This window comes from Anas acuta, chromosome 2 (genome assembly GCF_963932015.1).
Source record: "Anas acuta chromosome 2, bAnaAcu1.1, whole genome shotgun sequence".
Taxonomy (NCBI): Eukaryota; Metazoa; Chordata; class Aves; order Anseriformes; family Anatidae; genus Anas; species Anas acuta.
In genome coordinates this window covers 37183628-37203548 of record NC_088980.1, presented here as the reverse complement: position 1 = coordinate 37203548, position 19921 = coordinate 37183628, and the positions used below count along the sequence as shown (strand labels likewise).

Genomic DNA, 19921 nt, shown 5'->3' with positions numbered 1-19921 from the left:
CAGCAAAGGGATGCAGGTTCACAGGAAGAGCTCTGTGCAGCTCTGTCAGGGCTCACAGATTTTTCACCCACCAGTATTTTTAATGCAGGTCTGAATACGATTATGAAGAAAACGTCTCCTACTGTCAACACAGTTGACAGTGACCTAAGTAAACCACATGAAAGGGTTTGTTTATTTTTAAACAAGAATGGCCAGGTGTAGGAAGTCACAGTGCAGTACCTCTGCTTCTATAAAGCCATTACTTTAATATCTAGAACTGTGGAAGGGAGTGTGTTCACTCAGCAGCACAACAGTTCAGCAGTGCTTCAGAAGTCATGGCCTGAATTATTATTTATTATAAACTGATTGGGCACTGCTGCACAATCAGTTCTCTACAATTACGGAATTGGACACTGAGAGTCTTTTAAAATGTCACTAGTAAAACAAGTGCATAGAGTCAAAATATGCTGCTACCATAAGAAATAAACAAATCATCCACAAACCAGAACAGTTAATGTCTTTAATATAAAATCACCTTTTTTTTCTCCCCAAAAGCAGCAGCACTGTATTACAGTTGTATTTTTGTTAAATTAAAAGAACACCATCATGATTGAAGACAGCTTCATTTATGAAGTAAAATCTCCCAAGTAATTCAAAGTCCGTTTTCTGTACATTTTACTACATCAAAAAACACTGAAAACAAATTATTTTCTGTTCACTACCACCATTTCTCAAAGAAAACACAGTTTGTAGGAACACCAATGTTGGACAGTAGTTTGGATATAGATTCTATCATTGGAGGCGGACCACAGATGTACCATAAAGTATCCTTAGATACATGTTTTTCTAGATCCTTTTCAGATATTCTTCCCTCTGATGAAAAAAAAAAAAGTAGGAAATGAGAACAGAGATATTTACTTATGTAGTAATATCAAAAAGAATGATGGTTAGGGGCGTTTTAACCGCTCATTTCTTAAAAATGTCAGGCCCAGTTAAGGGTAATAGGTATCAAGTTTTGAGGCCTCCAAACCCATTTGTGCTTCTGGGAATCTAGATCAGTACTTCCAGCTTGGAATGCATGGGATATTAGTCACTGAACAGAAACATGGCTTACATGCAACTAAAAATCCCATATTAAGATGAAAAAAAAACCAGATAAGTATCTCTAAGACAAATACAACAGAAATGGAAACATGATGAAGTACCTCTTGCAAACAGTCATCTTATCCTTCATCAGTCCTGCCTTAAGCAAAGTAAATACTAGTTTCTGGAATAAATTTTCAGTGGGAAATACCAGTATGAAGTTTAGATTCAACAGAGGTGGTTCAGTAGAAAAGCAAACAAATACTGCAAAAGTATAATTTTTCTCCGAAGCATAATATGTACACTGAAATTACTTGGGTTTAACTCACATCTCATTTTAAATCTTTAACTTTAAAAATACTAAATTATGTATGTAAACATACGCTGCTACTAGTTATGTTAAACTTCATCTCCAAGGAGGCAATCAGACTTAGGCGTGGAGGAAGGGGCGCTGTGCGGTGCCGTGGTGCTTACCTGTGACGTGCGGCTGAAGCTCTTCGCAGATCTGTGAGCTCTGCTGGGTAACGTGGAAACGACACATGATCTTTCCAGGAAATGCATTCATCAAACCAAGAATATTTTTCTGTAATGTTAAACACACTTGCTTATACCACAGGCCATTAAATCAAAGCAGATGTACGCATACCGTCCCAGTGATTATTAGCCAGGACCAAGACTCTTGCTTTTCAGCACTGAGGACGCAGTGGGCTCCACTTCAAAGGACTGATCTGCACACGTACACAGAGTTTCTGAACATGGAATCTGGATATACTACCAGCTATGTTATTAGAGCTTTTCTCCTTTTTTACAACAGGTTGTAATTTCTAAGATTTGAATCTAACAACCAGGTATGTGCTTTCCAGGTTTCCTACACTTCCCATGTGGGTTTTCCATTTAAAACAAACAAAAGAAAACCACCACACAGCAAGTGTTTATCATCCCTTAGAATTTTTTTTAAGTCTCAGCTGCTTTATCTGGTAAAATTACTAGGTCCTTTACTATTTCTTCTTCCCCAAGTAAAACCAACTACAGTGTAATGCTAACACTATTTTTACCAGAGTAGAATCTCTGATTTTGAGTTCAGTAATTCACAGCTGTGGTAGTTAGCACCACAAATCTAGTGGCTTTGGTTCAATAACCAAACCAAACCAACAGAAACGTACAAACAAAAAACCCCTGTCAGTCAGATGCTATACTTAGTTCTGAAACTAAGACTAGTTTACTGTCTAGATTCTATACCAACTGGGATTTTCATTGCTGGAATTGACACTGGAAATAGTTTATTTTCTGTGAATAGGTAAGTTAGCTCATTTTGCTATGTGTTTCCTTACTAAGAACAGACTGCCATGGACTGCTTAGCAAAAAAAGAAAAAAAAAAAAAAAAAAAAGGCAGACATTTTTTAATTCCCCAGCAAACCTGTTTCTGATCCCCTATAAAGACATGGAATACAGAGCAGCACGTAAGGCAGTGCTGTACACTGCTGCACAAGTACCTCTAATGCTGGCCTGCCTGCACTGTTCTGAGTCCAACTCTAAACTTCTGTCCCCTTCATATGGAACCATGCACAATTTGATAGCACTTCTGGAACAAATCCTGTCCTGGGGAGTTGGAGTCCTAAGACCTAGCCAGACGGCATGCCAAACCCATTTTAAGGCAGGACTTAACCTGCTGAAATAATCCTCCAGTCATTCACAGCACCTACTTGTAAATCTACTACTCCGTAAATTCAGACACATGGGTAGTGGCAGGTATCACACACGTGTGGCATAAAACACCAAAATACTTTCCTGTGCTATCCTGAGGCAAGGGACAGGCTCGCTTTAACTGAGTGAAGGAGAATTTGAACAGCTCAGCAGGATCTTTGCAGCCTGGTAAGCCAGTGAAGCAGACAGCTGAGCCATACAGACCTAAGGGAAAACACCTATCCCAGCGTCCCAGCCACAATAAAGAAATAAGGATCACATTCAGCCCTAATGAAATGAGGAAACCCCAGCTGAACGGCATCCTGAAGTAGCAAAGTTAATATGCTGTCCTTCGCAGTTCTATTCTAAGATTGACTGCTTCCACCATTTTAAAGAATGAGATTTTCAAAAGCAGCGCATATAGCTGTGAAACCAAAGCACATCCCAAAGCAGTACTAACCAGTATAAACCAGTCACACTAGGCTGAAGGACCACACAGAATGTACACTGCTGCAGGAAACAGATCCTCCAAAGCACCAGCAAAACCCTAGGAATTCCTTGTGGCAATTTATATAGATGTATCTCACAACAACATAAAGACTCTAGTGATCCTATTCCCTCAATCCTCTGCACAGATATAAAGAATTTTCTTATAAGTGCTCTGGAGGGACATGAAAAATGAAGGGAAAGATCTATTTTAAGCATTGCAACATATCATTGTGCTCTCTTCTGTTCCAGAAGCTCTAATACAGCTCTGCTGTCATAATACTACTGAACCGGAACCCAAGAAATGCTGGCTCTTGTGCTGAAAAATAGCGGGCAGGCTCAGAACAGGATGGGAGATTAGAAGGGCCAGATGGAAGAATAGATAGGTTCCAGTTTGTTATGCTGCTTCTAACAACAAACAAATGCCTCTTCAAGAAAGCAAACATCTCCGGGTCTCAAAATAAGGTAGGAGTACAGAGGAAAAACTCATGATGGATCCTATATACAATTTCAGGAGTCATCATAAATTTTCACCTTGATCTTGCAATCAAAAGCTTTCAATTCTTCAAAGAAACCTAAATCATTAGGGATGCTTCATTACAGAAGCTGTGCTGACATGACCATAAAACACTGTCAGTAACCCTTAATGGCCAAGTGCGTGATAACTGATCTTAAACTGCTAAGGAAATGCTGATGAAGTACTGCTAGAAGCAGTTTTATGAGACCTGCTTATAAAATCCTTAATTCATACACCCAGTAACTACTAATGTCGTATCAACAAAGGTTCCCTATGAGTTTGGAAAGTGTTTCCTTCTGATATAATTGCTCTTGCTAGTCTTTACATTCAATACAATCTGTTCTGCAATTACGTGGTTGTGCTATCACGATATATAGCAGTATGCATACTATTAGTGTGTCTATACACAGATATATTACCGTACGTGGAACCTCTGGTATGCTGTGATGCTCTTACAAGATTACAGCACACCGTAGACATGCAGGGCTAATCGATTGATCAGGGAAGTTGATGAAAGCAGGTATATCTTACAGCATCCAAAATTTGTACACCAGTGTAAGTAATTAAAACGCACGTGGGATTTGAGGCAGGAAGTGATTTGGCCTCTGCTTGTATGGTATCCTGCACAGAGGAGTTCTCTGTAATTTGGCAACGGAATGATACACACACTAATAGCTGAATAGCTGAGTTCTATTTTTTTTAGTTGTTATTTACCTTAAATAAGAGTTCCTTTGTATTTTTTGCACTGTAGTACAGCTTCACCGTTCCCATTTTGTATTCGTTTCCTTTACGCTCTTGGTATCCATGAAGATCTGCTACATGCAGCAGTATAGAAAACAATGGGTTAATTCCAACACCCCCTGCTATCAGCACTAGTTTTACAGGGGAGTCACCAGGCTGAGGATCAAAGAAGAAATCACCTCCCACTCGAAGAGCCACTTCTGAGTCAACAGTACACTAGGATGGAAAAGAAGATATTTAATTTCAAAACCAAAAGCAAAAGCTGAAATTACTCTTCTTGTACCTCACCATCACAAGATTGCTGAACTTCGGCTTTTTATTCTTAATGACCAATGAGGGAAAACTAACATATTTTAAAATAAATGCAGTTTCCAGTTAGCTGAAGTCATCTGTTACACAGTGTCTCTAGAGATCAAGTTCTACTTTCAGAAGTTTCAGTCTTCTGCTGAGGCAGGATGGTGACTCCCCCTTCCCACCCACGTAAGAGGAATGATTCACCTGACGTTTTTTTTATTTGGCTGTGAAAACCCGAGGTTAACATGCAAGGATCACAATTATACGCAATCCCAGTCTCATGTCAAAAAAGGCCTTGCTGGGAGGCCTCATAGCAAGTCAGAATGAGCTTCACAGACTCAAGGTTTTTCTTTCCCATTCCAAAAAATAATAAATGACCCAGAAGTGATGTCAGTAGCTACACCATCTCCTGCAGAACCACTTCTGCATTTGCAGCTTCAGTGTTGCAGAAGAAAAGGGGGGAAAATCTCTGTACGGAAAAAAATAATTTCTTACAGAAATTTGCCAAACATAGAAAACTAAAGTACAATAAATAAAACATGTGGGTAAGCATCTTCGTGGTAAACTGGTACTGCTTCTCTATATGAAGAGTGAGAATGCAGTACAGAGGAGCCAGGTGAGTTCTCCCACATCTCCCTGTAAGTTAACAGAATGAACAGCAGCAGCAAACAGCACTCGTTTCAGACAATATACAGGGTTTTAAAAATAAAAAGGAGACGTAAACAAAATGAGGCAGGAAAAAAGAGAGAAAAAGAAAAGTTGAAACATTAGAAGTGAATCATTTATAGAAAGAAGCACTTCCTCCTAAGAAATTGGGTATGATATTCTTTGTGGAAATAAGCATTTTTAGAGTGCAACAATCTCATTCCTGTCTGATCTAAACTGCCTTAGAGAAGCAAAGCAATGCATTACACATGCATTGTTCTAAAATAAAAGGCTATATTTTCCAAAAGCTATAAGGTACACTGTATTGAAATTATTGATTTTATATTCAGAAATATTAAAAATTAAATGCCTCTGAACCCGTACTGGTCCCATGACATCTTTTACCCTGAGATATTAACTTCCTTTATAAGTAACTTTTAAACAATTAAGTACCAGATTTTTTTCTCCCGATATACAACCTTTTCAAACTCTAGGTTGATTTTTTATTTTTCTTTCTTAAGGAAAAAGCATGCATTTTTGTTTAGGTAGAAGAGTCAATACACACCCTGCAGGTTTTTCTTCAGCATCATGGGTGAACTATCTTACCTTTTCACTAAAGCTTTTCCTATAAATTCAACCAGAACATTCAGCAGCAGCAAACTGAATTACAACATCAAAAATCCTAAAAGACAGTCTTCAGAGACTGGATATTGTGAACTTAGGCTCTCGTGCTCTCTAAAGAGCATTACCAAAACAACAGGCAATTCTCTTTTAAGTACTACGTGGTCTTGCTGGTATGCCCACTACACTTTCTACAGAACACCTCAAAAAGGTTATTTTGGGTAAGATCTGGTGGAGATGAGTTGATACAGCACCAGCTGAAATATTGTGGATGGCCTAGTACTGGATTAAGTACTAGGTGAGCATCACTTTGGATGTTTTCAATTTTAGTGAAGTTGCATTAATCTTTACTGTATCTGTTGTACGAGGAACACTGCTGCGGTATTTGTAAACCTGAAAGAATCTGTCAATTTAAATCCTGCGGCCGCATTTAAGCAATTTAAATACCAGACAGGAAATAGCAAATAGGACAGAGCACTGAAAAGCACAGAAGTTGCTAAGACGGATCATCAATGAAACAAGATCAGCAGCAGCGATACTACACTTCTTACTCAGCAGGGTAAACAGATGGACAAAACATTGCAGGAGGCCCGTGTCAGACCTCATGTTTAATATAGGAAACAAATCAAGTTTTAGATTATGTCAATACTACAAAAATACTGCATATTTAAAAGAATGCTATAGAAATGCTGGATCTCAGTGCATAAATTACAAAGGAGCAAGAACCCTGAGATGAAGATTGCAGTATCAGTAAGCCCACCAAGCACAAGTTGCCTAAAATGATCACAATAACTAAATTACCGTATCAGTATCCTATCTCAGTTTCTCACCGAATAAAGGTTTTAACATTTATATTGTATTAAAAATGCTCAAACAAGTCAACAGGAGTTCTGTAGTAAATACAAAAATTAGTCTAACACCCCCACCCTCCCCAACTGAGAAAAAGAAAATGAAAAACTAATGCTAAATGTCACAATCAACAGCTAATCTTGTTTACCTCAGTGTGAATCCAGTGAGCAGGAGGATGAGCAGTGTACTTAACTGCCAGCTCTAATATTCCTTCTCGTTCCAACAGACCAGGGCTTGAACACATTGAGAATCCCCCAACTACAGATACTCCAGGAATAAAGAAATCAACCCTAAAAAGTGATGAGAACCAAAAATTAAAACAAGCAAAGAAACAAACAAAACCAAACATGGAAAACGGTAGGCAAAACAGAATTGCTGGCTTTATTTCTATTACCCAACCTTTACAAAGACATCTTCACTTCCACAAGATAACTTTTCCAATAAGTAGACCTAATCTTGAGTAACACCATTTTGTTAGATTTATTGTCATCTGGAAACACGTCATCATCATTATTATACCAGCAGGTCTTTAACTGTTCTGCCTTGAGCGTTAGATGCAATGTCTTACAACAGACTAGAATTATAACTGTTTAAATAAATTAATTGCATATTAAAACAAAGCCAAAACACAATATGGCCTGACAGAGTAGCTTGAATCCCACTCTTTTCAGTGCCTTTGTTGCTCTCTTCGATTTTGAAACAAAGGAAAGGTGGGAAACTCATCTGGGAGAAATTTGAGGGTTTTGAATAAACACTTTTCTTTTCTTTGGAAGATGAAATATTTGAATTAAAAAAAAAAAAAAAATTCTTTATGTACACAGTCAGTTACTAGAACAAGCAGCTTTGCTTTACCTATTGAGCTGCAGTGCCCTCTGGTGGCAGATACCTTTTTCTGGTTGGTAGAAATTAGGACTGAAATAAGTAAGAATTTCTTTCAAGCAAAAGTAAACCATGCATCACTTGTTTCTACACACGAGCAGGTAACATATGGCCAACCGTTTGCAACATCAGCAATTAGAGAATATGGAAGGCAAGTCATTAAGCTGTAATTCATTTTCATAAACGTAAGGCTTCCATGCTCAAATAGCATCTGAAAAAGTTTTACGTCAGTGTGTGAACTAACATTTAAACTCCTCCGGGTTGCCAAATCTTTAAATCCTTCAATTTTCTACAGCACATAACAATATCCTTGTATTTCAAAATAAAACTAATGTTCAAAGCCAATTGTGCTGCTCCGCTTAGGGAACAGCCACAGTGGTAAGCAGTGCCAAGTACTTCATCGTGATTACGCAATTCAAGCCTCAATTAAGCTGGCTCAGTATTAGTGAAGTGGGAATGCAACATGAAATGTAGACCAGTTTCCACTGCATGTTGTCTTTAAACAGAAAGGCTGTATTCATGGAGACTTCAGAATCTTGAGGGGGGAGAGAAGCACTCTGAATGGTTTATTACTGAATAGAAAATCTTGCCTGGTTGCTCCCTACAAAGCTTCAGCCTTCAAAGAAAAATACTCTTTTTCTCCTGCAGTATGCACAAAGTGCACAGTGCACAATAATATTGTGAAACAATTTCCTACTTTATGCTAATAAACTTGTTGACTTACAGAAGTATCTGACTGCACATGAAAGGCAAACAAACAACAAAACTTGAGAAGGCTGGCTGATCTGCAAAATCAGTCACTCCACTAATTTCGCTGTCCTCAGCTTCTGCAGGCCCACCGACTGGGGCTCAGCATCCCTGGCAGTAAGGATCTAGAGACAAGGAAGGACGATTCTTGTGTTGCAGTGCGTATCATATCAAAGAACACCTCAATAAGCTACTAAAGCTCTTTACCACCCTCTGGTGGAAAATAATCTCACTATTTAGATTAACGAGATGAATAAGAAATGACATTTATGCTGTAAAGTAACAATTTACATTCAAGTTATAATGTTCTCCTTGACCTATAAAGGGAGAAATTCATCATGCCTGGTGGAGAAACTTAGATACAAAACCAAACATTGCTGTAAAGCCTAAACTGAAGGTAGTTCTTCCCTTCTATAGTACTAATGCAGGTGTGCTTTTCCTTCTATGTATTCCTTTCCCAATTACATCATGATGAAAGATTTCAGTGCTTAGGATACTATAATTTCTGGGCTAGCTTTATTTCTGATGACACGTCTCAGCTGTGCGTAGGGAGTGTAAGAGGACAGAAGAAATACTGTCTGTGACAGCTTCAGTGAAAGGAACTGTAGAGAACAGAGAAAAAAACCACAGCGTTACAGCCTCACAAAAAGGAGAGGCTCAAAAAGATGCAACTCAGAGAAGACCTTAGGGCTGTTTTTCATTTCCTTCATTTTACAGGCTACCTAAGCCAAACGTTTAAGAAAAGAACAACCAATAGCAGTCGCTAATGGTTGCTGGAGATTAGAAACAAAACCATAAAGCTACTTCTTGTAGGTTATTTATAACACGCACATACCTCAACACGTGTTTTAGGAAATTAAAACAGATAACAAGAAGTCTTTTCGTTATTACTTGAAGTCAGATGGAGACCAACATCTACCAGCATGCTTGAAAACCAAATTAAGCTTTGCTTCTGAAAAACTGGGTGATTAAAACACTTTCAAAAATACCTATATTTTTTAGCGATAATCGTTGTCTGTAACATCTATAGCGAATTCTAACAAGTTAGCCTTTTCTACTCAGGAAATTGTGGTCTGGTATTTTGTATGGCTCATCAAAAAATGTTACCACGGTTTATAGCTACAAGTATAGAAAACTTGTTGTATCCCTTACAATAGCATTAGAACACTTTAAAGGAAGAAGAAAATGAAAAAGAGTAATTATAATTAAAGCTTTCAGTTTTCAGCAGGATAATTGCTACAGCATTTTTGGAGGGTAAATGCACTTTCTGAGTACTGGCAAGCAAGAATTTAATATGAGTCACTGCACATGTGCAAAAACTGCAGCAAATTACTCCACAAATACAAATTATTGCAATCAACATCTTGTGTTCTGGTTCTAAATTTAAAAGCCAGCATATTAACACTACAAGAGTAACATATGCTGTTAATACCCTCACAGCTATACTTTGATTCCAGCAAAACCACTTTCAGATGGCCTAAGCCAATAAAAAGTTTAAGAACCATTTAAATGACCGGTGCCAAAAGCAACTACTCATAGTTTTAAATTAAGAGAGAAAAACATTGATGGAGCGAAAGCATTTTTAATAAGAAAGGAAGACAAACATGAAAATCCAGTGTGTTCTGTGTGTGTGTGTGTGTGTGTGTGTATGTGTGAACAACAAAAGCACTGCAAGGTTGCTTAAGCAGGCAGCTAATTTTAAAGACTTAATAATTCCACATTATTTTCAAGTTTGTGGATATGTAGTTCTGTATGAAACTGACTTAACAGGCTCTTCCTTTCAAAGAGGAAGCTTTGGGGGGAGGGAGAATAAAAGATACCAGGCAATTCTGATTTAATTATACAGTTAAAAACAAAAAATAAATAACTTGCAAAGCAGCAGCAGTCCCTGCTCCCCTGTAAGAACGACTAGTAAATAAAAGCTGTAAAGACAACTTGCAGAATAAAGTGCAGGGTACTTCAAAGGCAGTTGGAATCAAAGATCTTTGCAAGTCCATTCCAACTAAACAATTTGATTCTAAAGTTCTCTTGAAGAAATCTTGTAGCACATATAAACCAGAGACAAAAAATGAAACAATCAGAACTAACATTTAAAATTAATATTAACATATTTAATAATGGCTTTTTAAAAAATACCAGCACTTTCTCAGCCCTGAATAATAAAACATCCTCTTATATGAACTACTACATTTTTCCAAGGCACAATTATCAGAGGCCATTTACTGACGCCATATAACATTTACCATATATCAGAGGCCATATAACATTTACCATGTTATAGTGGGCTTCTGTGAGTAATTTCCCCCTTAAATATTGGAAAATCTTACCACTGTCCTGCTTTGAATGTAAAATCTTTATTTGCAATAGCCAAACGGAGTCTTTTGACTGTCTCTGATTCATTGGTGATTCCACACACTTTGGCTTGTGAAATTACCTACCAAAAGGAAGATAAGTCACTGTAAATAAGTTATGTCAACAGTATCTGCAGGGAAAGTAGTTCAGGATCTGTATAGGAGATATCTATCACTTCCCATTACCTGCAATAGTTAATTACCTAAAGCACCAACATTTTTGCACTGTGATAGAGAAACAAGAAGCCATCGGCCTACAGAATGAACAGAGAAATGGTTTTCTACTTATAGACCACCACGTCTGTCAGTTTTGTCAGGGTTCATCTAAGATTGTGTATCAGCTTGTTTTACTTCAGCTACAGAGAAGCAGCTGCCAACTACCACTTTTCAGATTCTCTTGACACCTGCACAAAGCAAACACTCCTGTATCTTCCCAGCAATGAAATAAAAGATCTCTGATGTGAAGACTGACAAAGGAAATTTGCAAAATATCAGCTGCTATTGAAGTTACTGTCAGATTTTGGGAGCTGCATCTAGTTTTACTGAAGTAATTGAATGCCTTGCATTACTGCATTTACCCATGTACCAATTTGACCATGTGTGTCACCTGCGAACACAGGGAAACTGAGACACACGCGTTCATTACTGGCTAATGTAAGAGTTTTTATTTTGCAACCAGATGGAAGGGGACGCATAAGTCATAGTTATTTATCTGATACCACTTCTAAAGAGTTAAAAACCAAACAATGAAACACAATAACAAAAAAACAAATACAAATAATGAAAAATAGTGCATTTCTAAATGAAAAGCAGATCTAGCAACAGAATCACTTGGGGAGGACTGCACCACATGACTTTAAACTCTTTGATGCCTGTAAGTGCAACATAGATTATCATTCCCTCCCTGACCTTCCTCTTTGGGTATTTTTCACTTATAATTATCAATTTTTTACCTCTACAACAGAAGTAGTACCCCACATATTGTCCAAACAGGCCAATACCATAACCCTATTAGAAAAAGCTAATGACAAATAAAATAATAAGTAAATACCAGTAATGCCACCACAACTTTATCATTTCTTATTTGTGTAAGACTAAATAGCAGAGGAAAGGGAAAAGGAGGAACGAGAAAAGGAGGAAAAGAAACTGTGTTAATTTGAAACACATGGCAGGAAATTAATTTCTTCATAAAGCAACATCTGAACACATCCGCTGTCCCACAAAACAGCAGGACATTTGCCAATTTAAAATAAAGTAGCATACGTTTCCTTTCCGTGTTAACAGATAGCATTAAATGGGAAAAGTGATCATTCTACATTAACAAGACAAAATGTCAAATACATGACTTAAATGGCTGTTTTAACAGAGAAACTCTAAGTGGAGGAAATGGACTTTAAGTTTGGATCTTCCTTCTTCCCTTTACTCTTCTGTACACTCCCTAATTTGTTCTTTGGTCAATGCATCTGACAGGGCACTGGAAACATAACTCATAATCAGGATAAAGTTATTACAAAGATGAAATTTGCCAGGGTGACCAAGGATGTTCAGCCAGTATTTTGGACCATCACAAGTGTATCCGATCAGCCCTGAGCAAGGCGGCAGTAAGAGAGGAAGCCCCTAGACTTTGCCACTGTATTTCAAGAAAGAGTCAGGCACTTTTGCTTGCCCTTGCCCTTCACATTACCACACTTCGGCAGGTGACACAGTGTGTCATGTACGTTAATACAACACAGACCTATAATTCTTTAATCTTTCTAAAGGATTGCGCTGGCCAAATAAGGCAATACAGGCTGAGAGCAGCAAACTGCTGATTACATGGAATTTCAAACCAAGTGAAGGATTTAAAATAAACTGATTTTAAAGTGGTCAGAAGAAAAGTAACAAAATATAAATCAAGCATTTTTAAAAAAAGAAACAACATAATCCTCTAACATGCTGAGAATGTGTTAGCAGAACTGAGCTCTGCTCTTCCACCTAAGCCATACAGCTTCCTTCTTGCCCTCAGACCTTACACAGCTCTCTGCACCACCTCAGAGCTCCCAACTCCTAAGTATCCACTTATTCCACTTATTTTCCAGTTACCCAGTTTCTGTTTTCAGCATAAAAAGCACGGCAAGCAATCAGAAACATACAAGATGAAAACATGGTTGTAAAACTGCAATCCTTCTTGCTATGTCTCAAGTAAACAAGAACATGCATCCATCTGCACCTGTCTCTATGCAGTCACTCCATCCGTGTGCTGAATTAATTCAGCGTAAATCGGACGCACTTGAGAAGCTGTACGTCCACAAGCGATGCTAACCTGTACCCTAGGAAGTGCTCACATCATGGTGGACATGGGTGTGCTTTCATTACCTATCATAGTCTGTATTTGATTAGAATTAAATTAAATTTCTTGTCTAACATGAAGTGAACAATTATGCATAAATGAGGAGAAAAAAGTGAAATATACTCTAGTAGAAGAGAAAGGGAATCCTAAGAATCAAAACCAATTATCCAATTTATTCACTCGAGACAAAAAAAGTTTCTAACACCCCAAAGAACAGAACACTAACCTCCTGGCGAAAATTGCTTGCTGTTCTCTCTAGATGATCCATTTTCCTTTTTGATTTTAGTGTGCTGCAACACAAAGCAAACAAATTGTCATTTTGACAACTCTGCTACTGTCCTTCACTGACAGGAATTTCTGTTAACACGATGATTTGCCTGTGTAATCCAGCCTACGTTTCAGAAGACATAAGTCTAAGCAGGAATTAAATAGAAAAATATAATCAGGAGCTAGCTAAGTATTTACAGGTCTGTAACAACTTGTCAGCTTCATTTTGAAGTGTTATCGTGACGTTCTCCTTAAAAAAAAAATAAAAAAAAATAGATGGCTAACCTACCCATTCGCTGTGCAGTAACAGAAAGCAGAGTGCCTCAACACCGTCAGCGTGGAATGCGCAGGACAAATTCTGCTGGCACCTCTCAGGAGCTGAGGAATAGTCACACCCATGTGAATAGTGGCATGAGCCATGATGGCCGAGCTGTCTTCAGAATCTCCAGCTCCTGAAAAATCCATGTAAATATTTGTTAAGTGAAATACCCACTGTTTGACACTGCTTGCTCTCACCCTTTACTTACAGGAAATCAGGAAGGCCAAAACTCAGCTGGAGCTAAAATTAGCAACAGATGCACAAGGCAGCAAGAAAGAATTTTAGAAATACAAAAGTATAATAAAGAAGTGAAACTGCATCTGTGAATAGAACAGGAAGGCAACCCAGTCACAAATGATGCATAAAACGATGAAGTCCCCCCTGTTTTCACCTCTGTCCTCACAAGCAGAGCCTGCCGCCAGACCTCTGCTTGTACCAGGAGTGTTTGGGACAGAGGGCAGGTAAGAGTGAGGCAGCAACAGTTTTAGGGACTGCTTAGGGGAGCTGGATGTATCCAAATGCACAAAGCCCGGCAGGATATAGTCAAGGGCACCATGAGACACAGAAGACATGCTTGTGAGACCCTGCCTGTCATCTGTGAAAGGCCACAGCTAACAGGGAAAGTCCTCACCTGACTAGGACAGGTGCGTGGCCATCTTTAGGAGGCAAGCAGCAGCGTCCGTGTCCAGTCAGTACCACCCGTGTCACCAGAAAACTGCTCAGAGCTCGCCCTTTGGGAACCTGTGTGAAAGCCGGGGAAGCAATCAGTGCAATTCAACAGGGATGTACCAAGGGCAAATCCAGTTTGACAAAGCAGGCCGTCTCCTTGATGATGTGTGCTCAGGCAGCCAGGGGACGGCAGTGGACGCAACGTGCTTCGACTTCCCTGGGGTTTTTGACACCACCTCCCACACCACAGCCGTTAGGAACCTGAGGCTCAGTGGCCACTTGATGTTGTTACCTGCATCGAGAGCTTGGCTGATGGTGACAGAACGGACTGCCAGCAAGCCTGGGGGTGATACCAAGTTACAGGGACGGCGTCCCTTCCCAGGGACACTGAGAAACTGGGTGACAGAAACCTCGTGAACTGAAGCGTGAAGGTCTGCACCTGGGGCTGGCCTAATCCCGCGCTGGCACCCGTCCTGCTCCCAGCAGGACTTTGACCAGGTGACACCCAGCAGTCCCCCCGGTCAGCGTGTCTGTCACTCTAAGTGCTCGCACAGTATTTGTGTTTGAAAAAAAAAAGATTGGACAAACACTGGAAACGTATTACCTTTTCCCAGCCAGAATTTATTTTCTAACAGACATTTATAAACATTAAATAAAACCGCTTATGGGTTAAAAACACATACATGCCTCCTATTTCCTGGTTAAGGGGCTGATGTAGAAATACATGTCAATGCAGCACACCCTACAAAATACTTACACCTCTAAACAGCTAAGCGGCTCGAGGAGACTTAGCGCGCACTCCTGTGGAGACACAGCGTGCATTTCAGAGCTGCGTACCAAAACGGAGCGTTGACAGAGAAATATGAGCTGACGTACAATTTCCAAAACAAGTCGGAAATATCCTTCACTCATCAAGTGTAGGAAAAGGTTCACACTGAGCCCAAAGACATTTCCCATTGCTTGTAAATCTGCCCTCGTTTTTCCTAAAACGGATTAGCGTAATTCTCCATCATGTTACCCTCACCTAGCAAGTTATCATACTGGCTCTATGAAGCTGTCCCTTGCTTCTTTAAAGCATTCTTGATCCATTACTTCCATTTAAATCCCCTTTTCCTGCATTCTTTTAAAGCATGTAATTTATTTTCAAACTGTTTGTTTCTCCTTTTGAACCCCTTTAAATGGCAATGATCCAGCTTGTTTAACTAATCAGGCCTATACGCCAGGCTTTCACAGGCAGCTGCATGGCTGGTCACTGGGCAATTTGTCCTGTTTGTAATCTCATACAAATGGGAGGCAGAGCTTTGGTAAATGAGGCTGCTCAGAAACGGAATACATTTACTGTAACTGCTTAAAATGCCCACTTCAAGCGTAAGAAATACTTCCTGTCCGTAATTCGTAATAGCTTCTTAGCATTTAATTACACAGCAGCTTGCGACTTTTCAAAGCGGAATTATTAAAAACTCTTCCACCACCAGCAGGCAAAACTGCTGGAAAAAGTTTTTGCCAGAGCACATACTGAATACTTTGTTGAACAAAGTACTTCTGTGGTGTCTATGTGCAAACATAGAAAAGGTATTGGTAACGTGTATTACCGTTCTTTAAGTAGTCTATTGGGACAAAGTACACATCCCATGAAGAAATCACATCCCTCAATTGAGATCAGCATGTTCAGTTTGTAAACCCTGCTCAGAAAGCACTGAGTTACCCAAATCCATGAGACCAGCTTATGACCTAGAGTTGTTTAGGTACTGCAGCTTGCTTACATTCACCTGTATCTCCTTTTTCAGGCTTCCACATGCTTTCTGATACCTTTTTTCGAGCTTTTCACTCTATCACACTAATTAATTAAAAGTGAAGTTTGAAAGAGGACATTTTTATGTGAGGAGTTTATTCCAATAGCTGGGACTTCAACTATATCATCACAGCAAAAAGTCTAATGTTTTGCTTTGGAGGCCCAGGACTGAGAATGAAGATTAAATCATTTTTTTTTCTTTTGTAACGCATCTCGCACCCTTCAAAACCTCTTCTGGGATTCACTGCTGCCAACCACGGCGACACCTGCTGGTCCAACACGCGGCCTGCCTTTAAAACCCAACAGGAAGATTCTCAGCTGCTTGATTTACACCCTTGCTTTGACTTAATCATTGTGCTGCTAGGGCTGGCAGGCCATTACAGCTAGCCCTATTTTGACAGCTGTTCATTTAGGATATAGATATGTGTAGTTCTACGCGTTAAAAAATATATATATTAAGAAATAAGTTAAAAAAAAAGAGAGGGAGTGCCCTAAACCCTTGAGCATCAGCTCTCCCTCAGATTTGGCTGATCCCACCGCCGACCCCTTCCCAGCCCTACAGACCCCACTCAACCCTTTTGCGGCTGTCACCCCGCGGCTGACAAACCCCGGAACCCCTCACAACGAGCCCGGGCCGTGCCCTCACGGACCGGATCCCGCGGCTGTGACCCCCGCGGTGCCCGGCGAGCAGCCTGAGGGCGAGCCCGCAGCCCCGCGGGGAGCCTCCCCTCAGCCCCCTTACCGACCGTTACCGACCGTTACCGGCCCAACGGCCGCCCGCCGCGCGCGCTCCCCCCCCCCCAACGGCCGCCCCGCCGTGCCCTACCCGGCGCCGCGTCACGTGACGGGAGGGGCGGGAAGGAGAAGGGCGCAGGCGGGCTCTGCGCATGCGCCGCCGCTCCCTTTCCGCCCCGTCCCGTCCCTCCCCGCCCGTTCCGGCCGGGCGCCATGATGGCGGTGTTCCACGACGAGGTGGAGATCGAGGACTTCGAGTACGACGCCGAGAGCGGCACCTACAGCTACCCCTGCCCCTGCGGGGACCGCTTCCTCATCACGCGGGTAACGGCCGGGGGGCTGGGGACGAGCACTTGGGGTTGGGGGGGGCCCCCGTGAGGTGATGGGGGGGGAGGGGGCAGCTGTGAGGTGAGGTGAGGGGGGGGAGGGAAGGGTCCCTGGGTGAGGGGTGGCCGCTGTCTGAGCGTTTCTCGCCTCTGTTGTTCCAGGAGGACCTGGAGAACGGCGAGGAGGTGGCCACCTGCCCCAGCTGCTCGCTCATCCTGCGCGTCATCTACGACCAGGTGGGTGCGGGAGGGTGGTCTGCGCCTCCTCGCTTCGTGCTGCCTCAGTCTAGGGGGGGTTGGGGTTTGTTGTGGGCTTTTAAAGGGACTTGGGAAGCCTGGGGTGAGGCTGGCAGGGAGCCGGCTGAAGTGTCCCTTCCATTGTGGCTCCCTCTCCTGCCTCATTTTCTTTCCTGGTGCCTGCCTGCTGCTGTGTCTGAGCTTTATGTCATGCCTGCTCTGGGTGAGCATGGGGTGAAACGTGGGCAAAACAGCCTCAGAGATGTTAAGATGTCTGTGACTCCAGCAGCACAGCCATCTAATCTAATTTTCATAAGTAGTAGGCATGCTACAGCTTTCATCTTTTGGGAGACAATTTCATGCCGCTAACATCCACGCCAGAAAGCAAAATGGTGATCTGATGTCTTCTGAGGGAGAGGAGATGCAAAAATAACGAAATCCAACTAAAACTCTGCTTGCTGTCTCTAGGAACAGTTCATGCGTGATGAAGTCATTGCAGAACCTGTGGCAAACAAGGAACTGGTTAAGTGCTGACGAACGCGTCATGAACTGTTGCTGCTTTAGGATAAGAAATTGTGGGATTGACAACTTCGGGAAGAGACGTGGTGCTCCGCCTGGAAGTTCTTGCTGCTGTGAGAAATGAGTGCAATAAGTGGCTGTCATAATGACACAAATAAGAATTTTATTGGACACGAACGTGAACGGGTTTTGTTCTAAAATGTTGCACATTTTAAGAAAATAATAGCTGGGTTACATATTCTGGAAGACTTGGAATACGATCCGGATTGACTTCAAATCAATATTCAGAAGCGTGCAGAGTGACATTACAGTTGGATATGGTAGAGAGCAGTGAGCATATATGAGTGCCAAATGGCACAGAGAGATGAAATGTTGGGAGACGAAACGTAAAGGCCTGTGGGGCGTGATGCCATACAGAATTACTGTGTTGGTGCAGCTCGGTGTCACCTAGGAAGTGGACCCTCGTGCTTCCAGCCTGTGCTGAGTTTAGGAGGAACAGGAGGCCCAGAACCACTGCTGCTGGTAAATTGTTTTCACTACTGCAAGCACAAAGAAGGCGCAGCATGTGGATGAAGCAGATGTGTTTGATAAATTGCAGTTAGTAACAGCTTTGGTAGCTGTATTAACTGGATATCTGAAATAACAATATACTTCTGTTGTGTGAAATGAAACAAAAGGAGTCCAACCCTTCTACCCTTCAAAACTAATAATGTGCAAATGGACTTGAACTCAAAAGTGGATTTTAATATGCCCATATCTTCTCAGTGATTTGACTGTTACAGCAAATATAAAGCAGGCTGCAGTTCTCTGTCCCATTTATAGCAGTGCACTTCCTGAATTTTTTGGTCTCACTTTGTTCTGTCACTTCCCGGAGAAGAAATGCCCACAGTTCGCTTGATTTATGAATAAAAAAGAATTTTAAGATAGAGTTGGAAGAGTGTACTCTGAAAGTACCTTGATTCTAAGACTACTTCTTGTATTACAGGCCACTGCGTATAAGTATTTATTGAAAAGAATGATCATTCATATGTTTTGTAGGATTTGACATCTGTGAAGGTAAATTTGGGGGGAAATATTTGTGCAGCGTTTATATAATTACTTCACTCCAGGCACTAGAGATAAACAAGTCTTACTGATATCCATCTTTTAATTATTTTTGTTCTTACAACGTTCTGTGAATGTTGGAAAGGAACATTCGAGTTATTCAGAAACAATCAAACCCTACACCCTCTAGCTAGAAGTTTTGAAGGCACCGTGCACAACCCGAAGTGTTTTCATGCCGAAACCAGCAGGTGGCACTCGTGTCACTTAAATACCTGTGCTTCAGAAGATGCTGTGGTAACTGGTTAGATATTTCTTAGCAAATATTTATTTCGACTGTTTATTTAAATAAAGATTCTTGAAATTGCACCAGTGGTTATAATGAGCTGTTGCTTATTCTGTTATTCTGTTTGTGCACCGGCCAGAATAGTTTCTGAAGGTGTTGAGTTGCTGCTGCAGTTTCAGTGTGGTACTGAAATCTCTTCAGCTTAGCTAAAAAAAAGTGGTTAAGTGTCAGTCCAGGAGTGGGTGCTACAAGGGAAATTTACAGGAACCCCATTTAAGCTCATGTTCAGACTGCATAAATATCAGTTGTTTGTTTTTTTCCCACCCAAGTCTTATAAATAAAACCATGTGTTTTATTTCACCCAAAGTGATTCATGTAGGATATCTGAACGTGCATGCATTTTACAGAATTAATTTGGCCGGATTTCAAGGGGAGTTGTTATTTTTTTAATGAAGGTAAGGCATTGCCATGAAGATACGTTTTTTGAAACTTAAGTAGAGAATTATTTATATTCCATGTGGTCGAA

The 19921-nt window shown here is 40.8% G+C and overlaps 2 protein-coding genes across 6 annotated transcripts; one reads left to right on the top strand and one right to left on the bottom strand.

Moving 5' to 3' along the window:
* Positions 1 to 485: 485 nt before the first annotated feature.
* Positions 486 to 17157, bottom strand: OXNAD1 (oxidoreductase NAD binding domain containing 1). 5 transcript variants are annotated; one of them, XM_068674307.1, is made up of 9 exons: positions 17078 to 17157; positions 14422 to 14531; positions 13761 to 13923; positions 13431 to 13494; positions 10852 to 10958; positions 7047 to 7188; positions 4463 to 4705; positions 1537 to 1645; positions 486 to 852 (listed from the first exon to the last, which is right to left on the bottom strand). In XM_068674307.1, the coding sequence occupies exons 3-9, from the start codon at positions 13889 to 13891 to the stop codon at positions 698 to 700; spliced, it is 951 nt and encodes a 316-aa protein (XP_068530408.1). In that variant the 5' UTR covers positions 13892 to 13923; positions 14422 to 14531; positions 17078 to 17157; the 3' UTR covers positions 486 to 697. The 5 variants fall into 5 exon arrangements, with proteins under 5 accessions (XP_068530408.1, XP_068530409.1, XP_068530410.1 ...); XM_068674308.1 differs by lacking the exon at positions 17078 to 17157 and adding an exon at positions 16471 to 17000; XM_068674309.1 differs by lacking the exon at positions 17078 to 17157 and adding an exon at positions 15217 to 16437.
* DPH3 (diphthamide biosynthesis 3) lies at positions 17143 to 19478 on the top strand. The gene is made up of 3 exons (XM_068674312.1): positions 17143 to 17310; positions 17475 to 17549; positions 18018 to 19478. Exons 1-3 carry the CDS (start codon positions 17200 to 17202, stop codon positions 18081 to 18083), a joined length of 252 nt encoding a protein of 83 aa, XP_068530413.1. The 5' UTR covers positions 17143 to 17199; the 3' UTR covers positions 18084 to 19478.
* The last annotated feature ends 443 nt before the right edge of the window (positions 19479 to 19921 follow it).

Excerpts from the sequence above, each read along its gene's own strand:
- OXNAD1 (XM_068674307.1), bottom strand. The coding sequence starts at position 13,891 with ATGGCTCATGCCACTATTCACATGGGTGTGACTATTCCTCAGCTCCTG. Across the intron at positions 13,495-13,760 it reads TGTTACTGCACAGCGAATGG|CACACTAAAATCAAAAAGGA; the intron begins GTAGGTTAGCCA and ends TTTGTGTTGCAG. Across the intron at positions 7,189-10,851 it reads ACATTCAAAGCAGGACAGTG|GGTTGATTTCTTTATTCCTG; the intron begins GTAAGATTTTCC and ends ATCACTTTTTAG.
- DPH3 (XM_068674312.1), top strand. The coding sequence starts at position 17,200 with ATGATGGCGGTGTTCCACGACGAGGTGGAGATCGAGGACTTCGAGTAC. Across the intron at positions 17,311-17,474 it reads ACCGCTTCCTCATCACGCGG|GAGGACCTGGAGAACGGCGA; the intron begins GTAACGGCCGGG and ends CTGTTGTTCCAG. Across the intron at positions 17,550-18,017 it reads TGCGCGTCATCTACGACCAG|GAACAGTTCATGCGTGATGA; the intron begins GTGGGTGCGGGA and ends TGCTGTCTCTAG.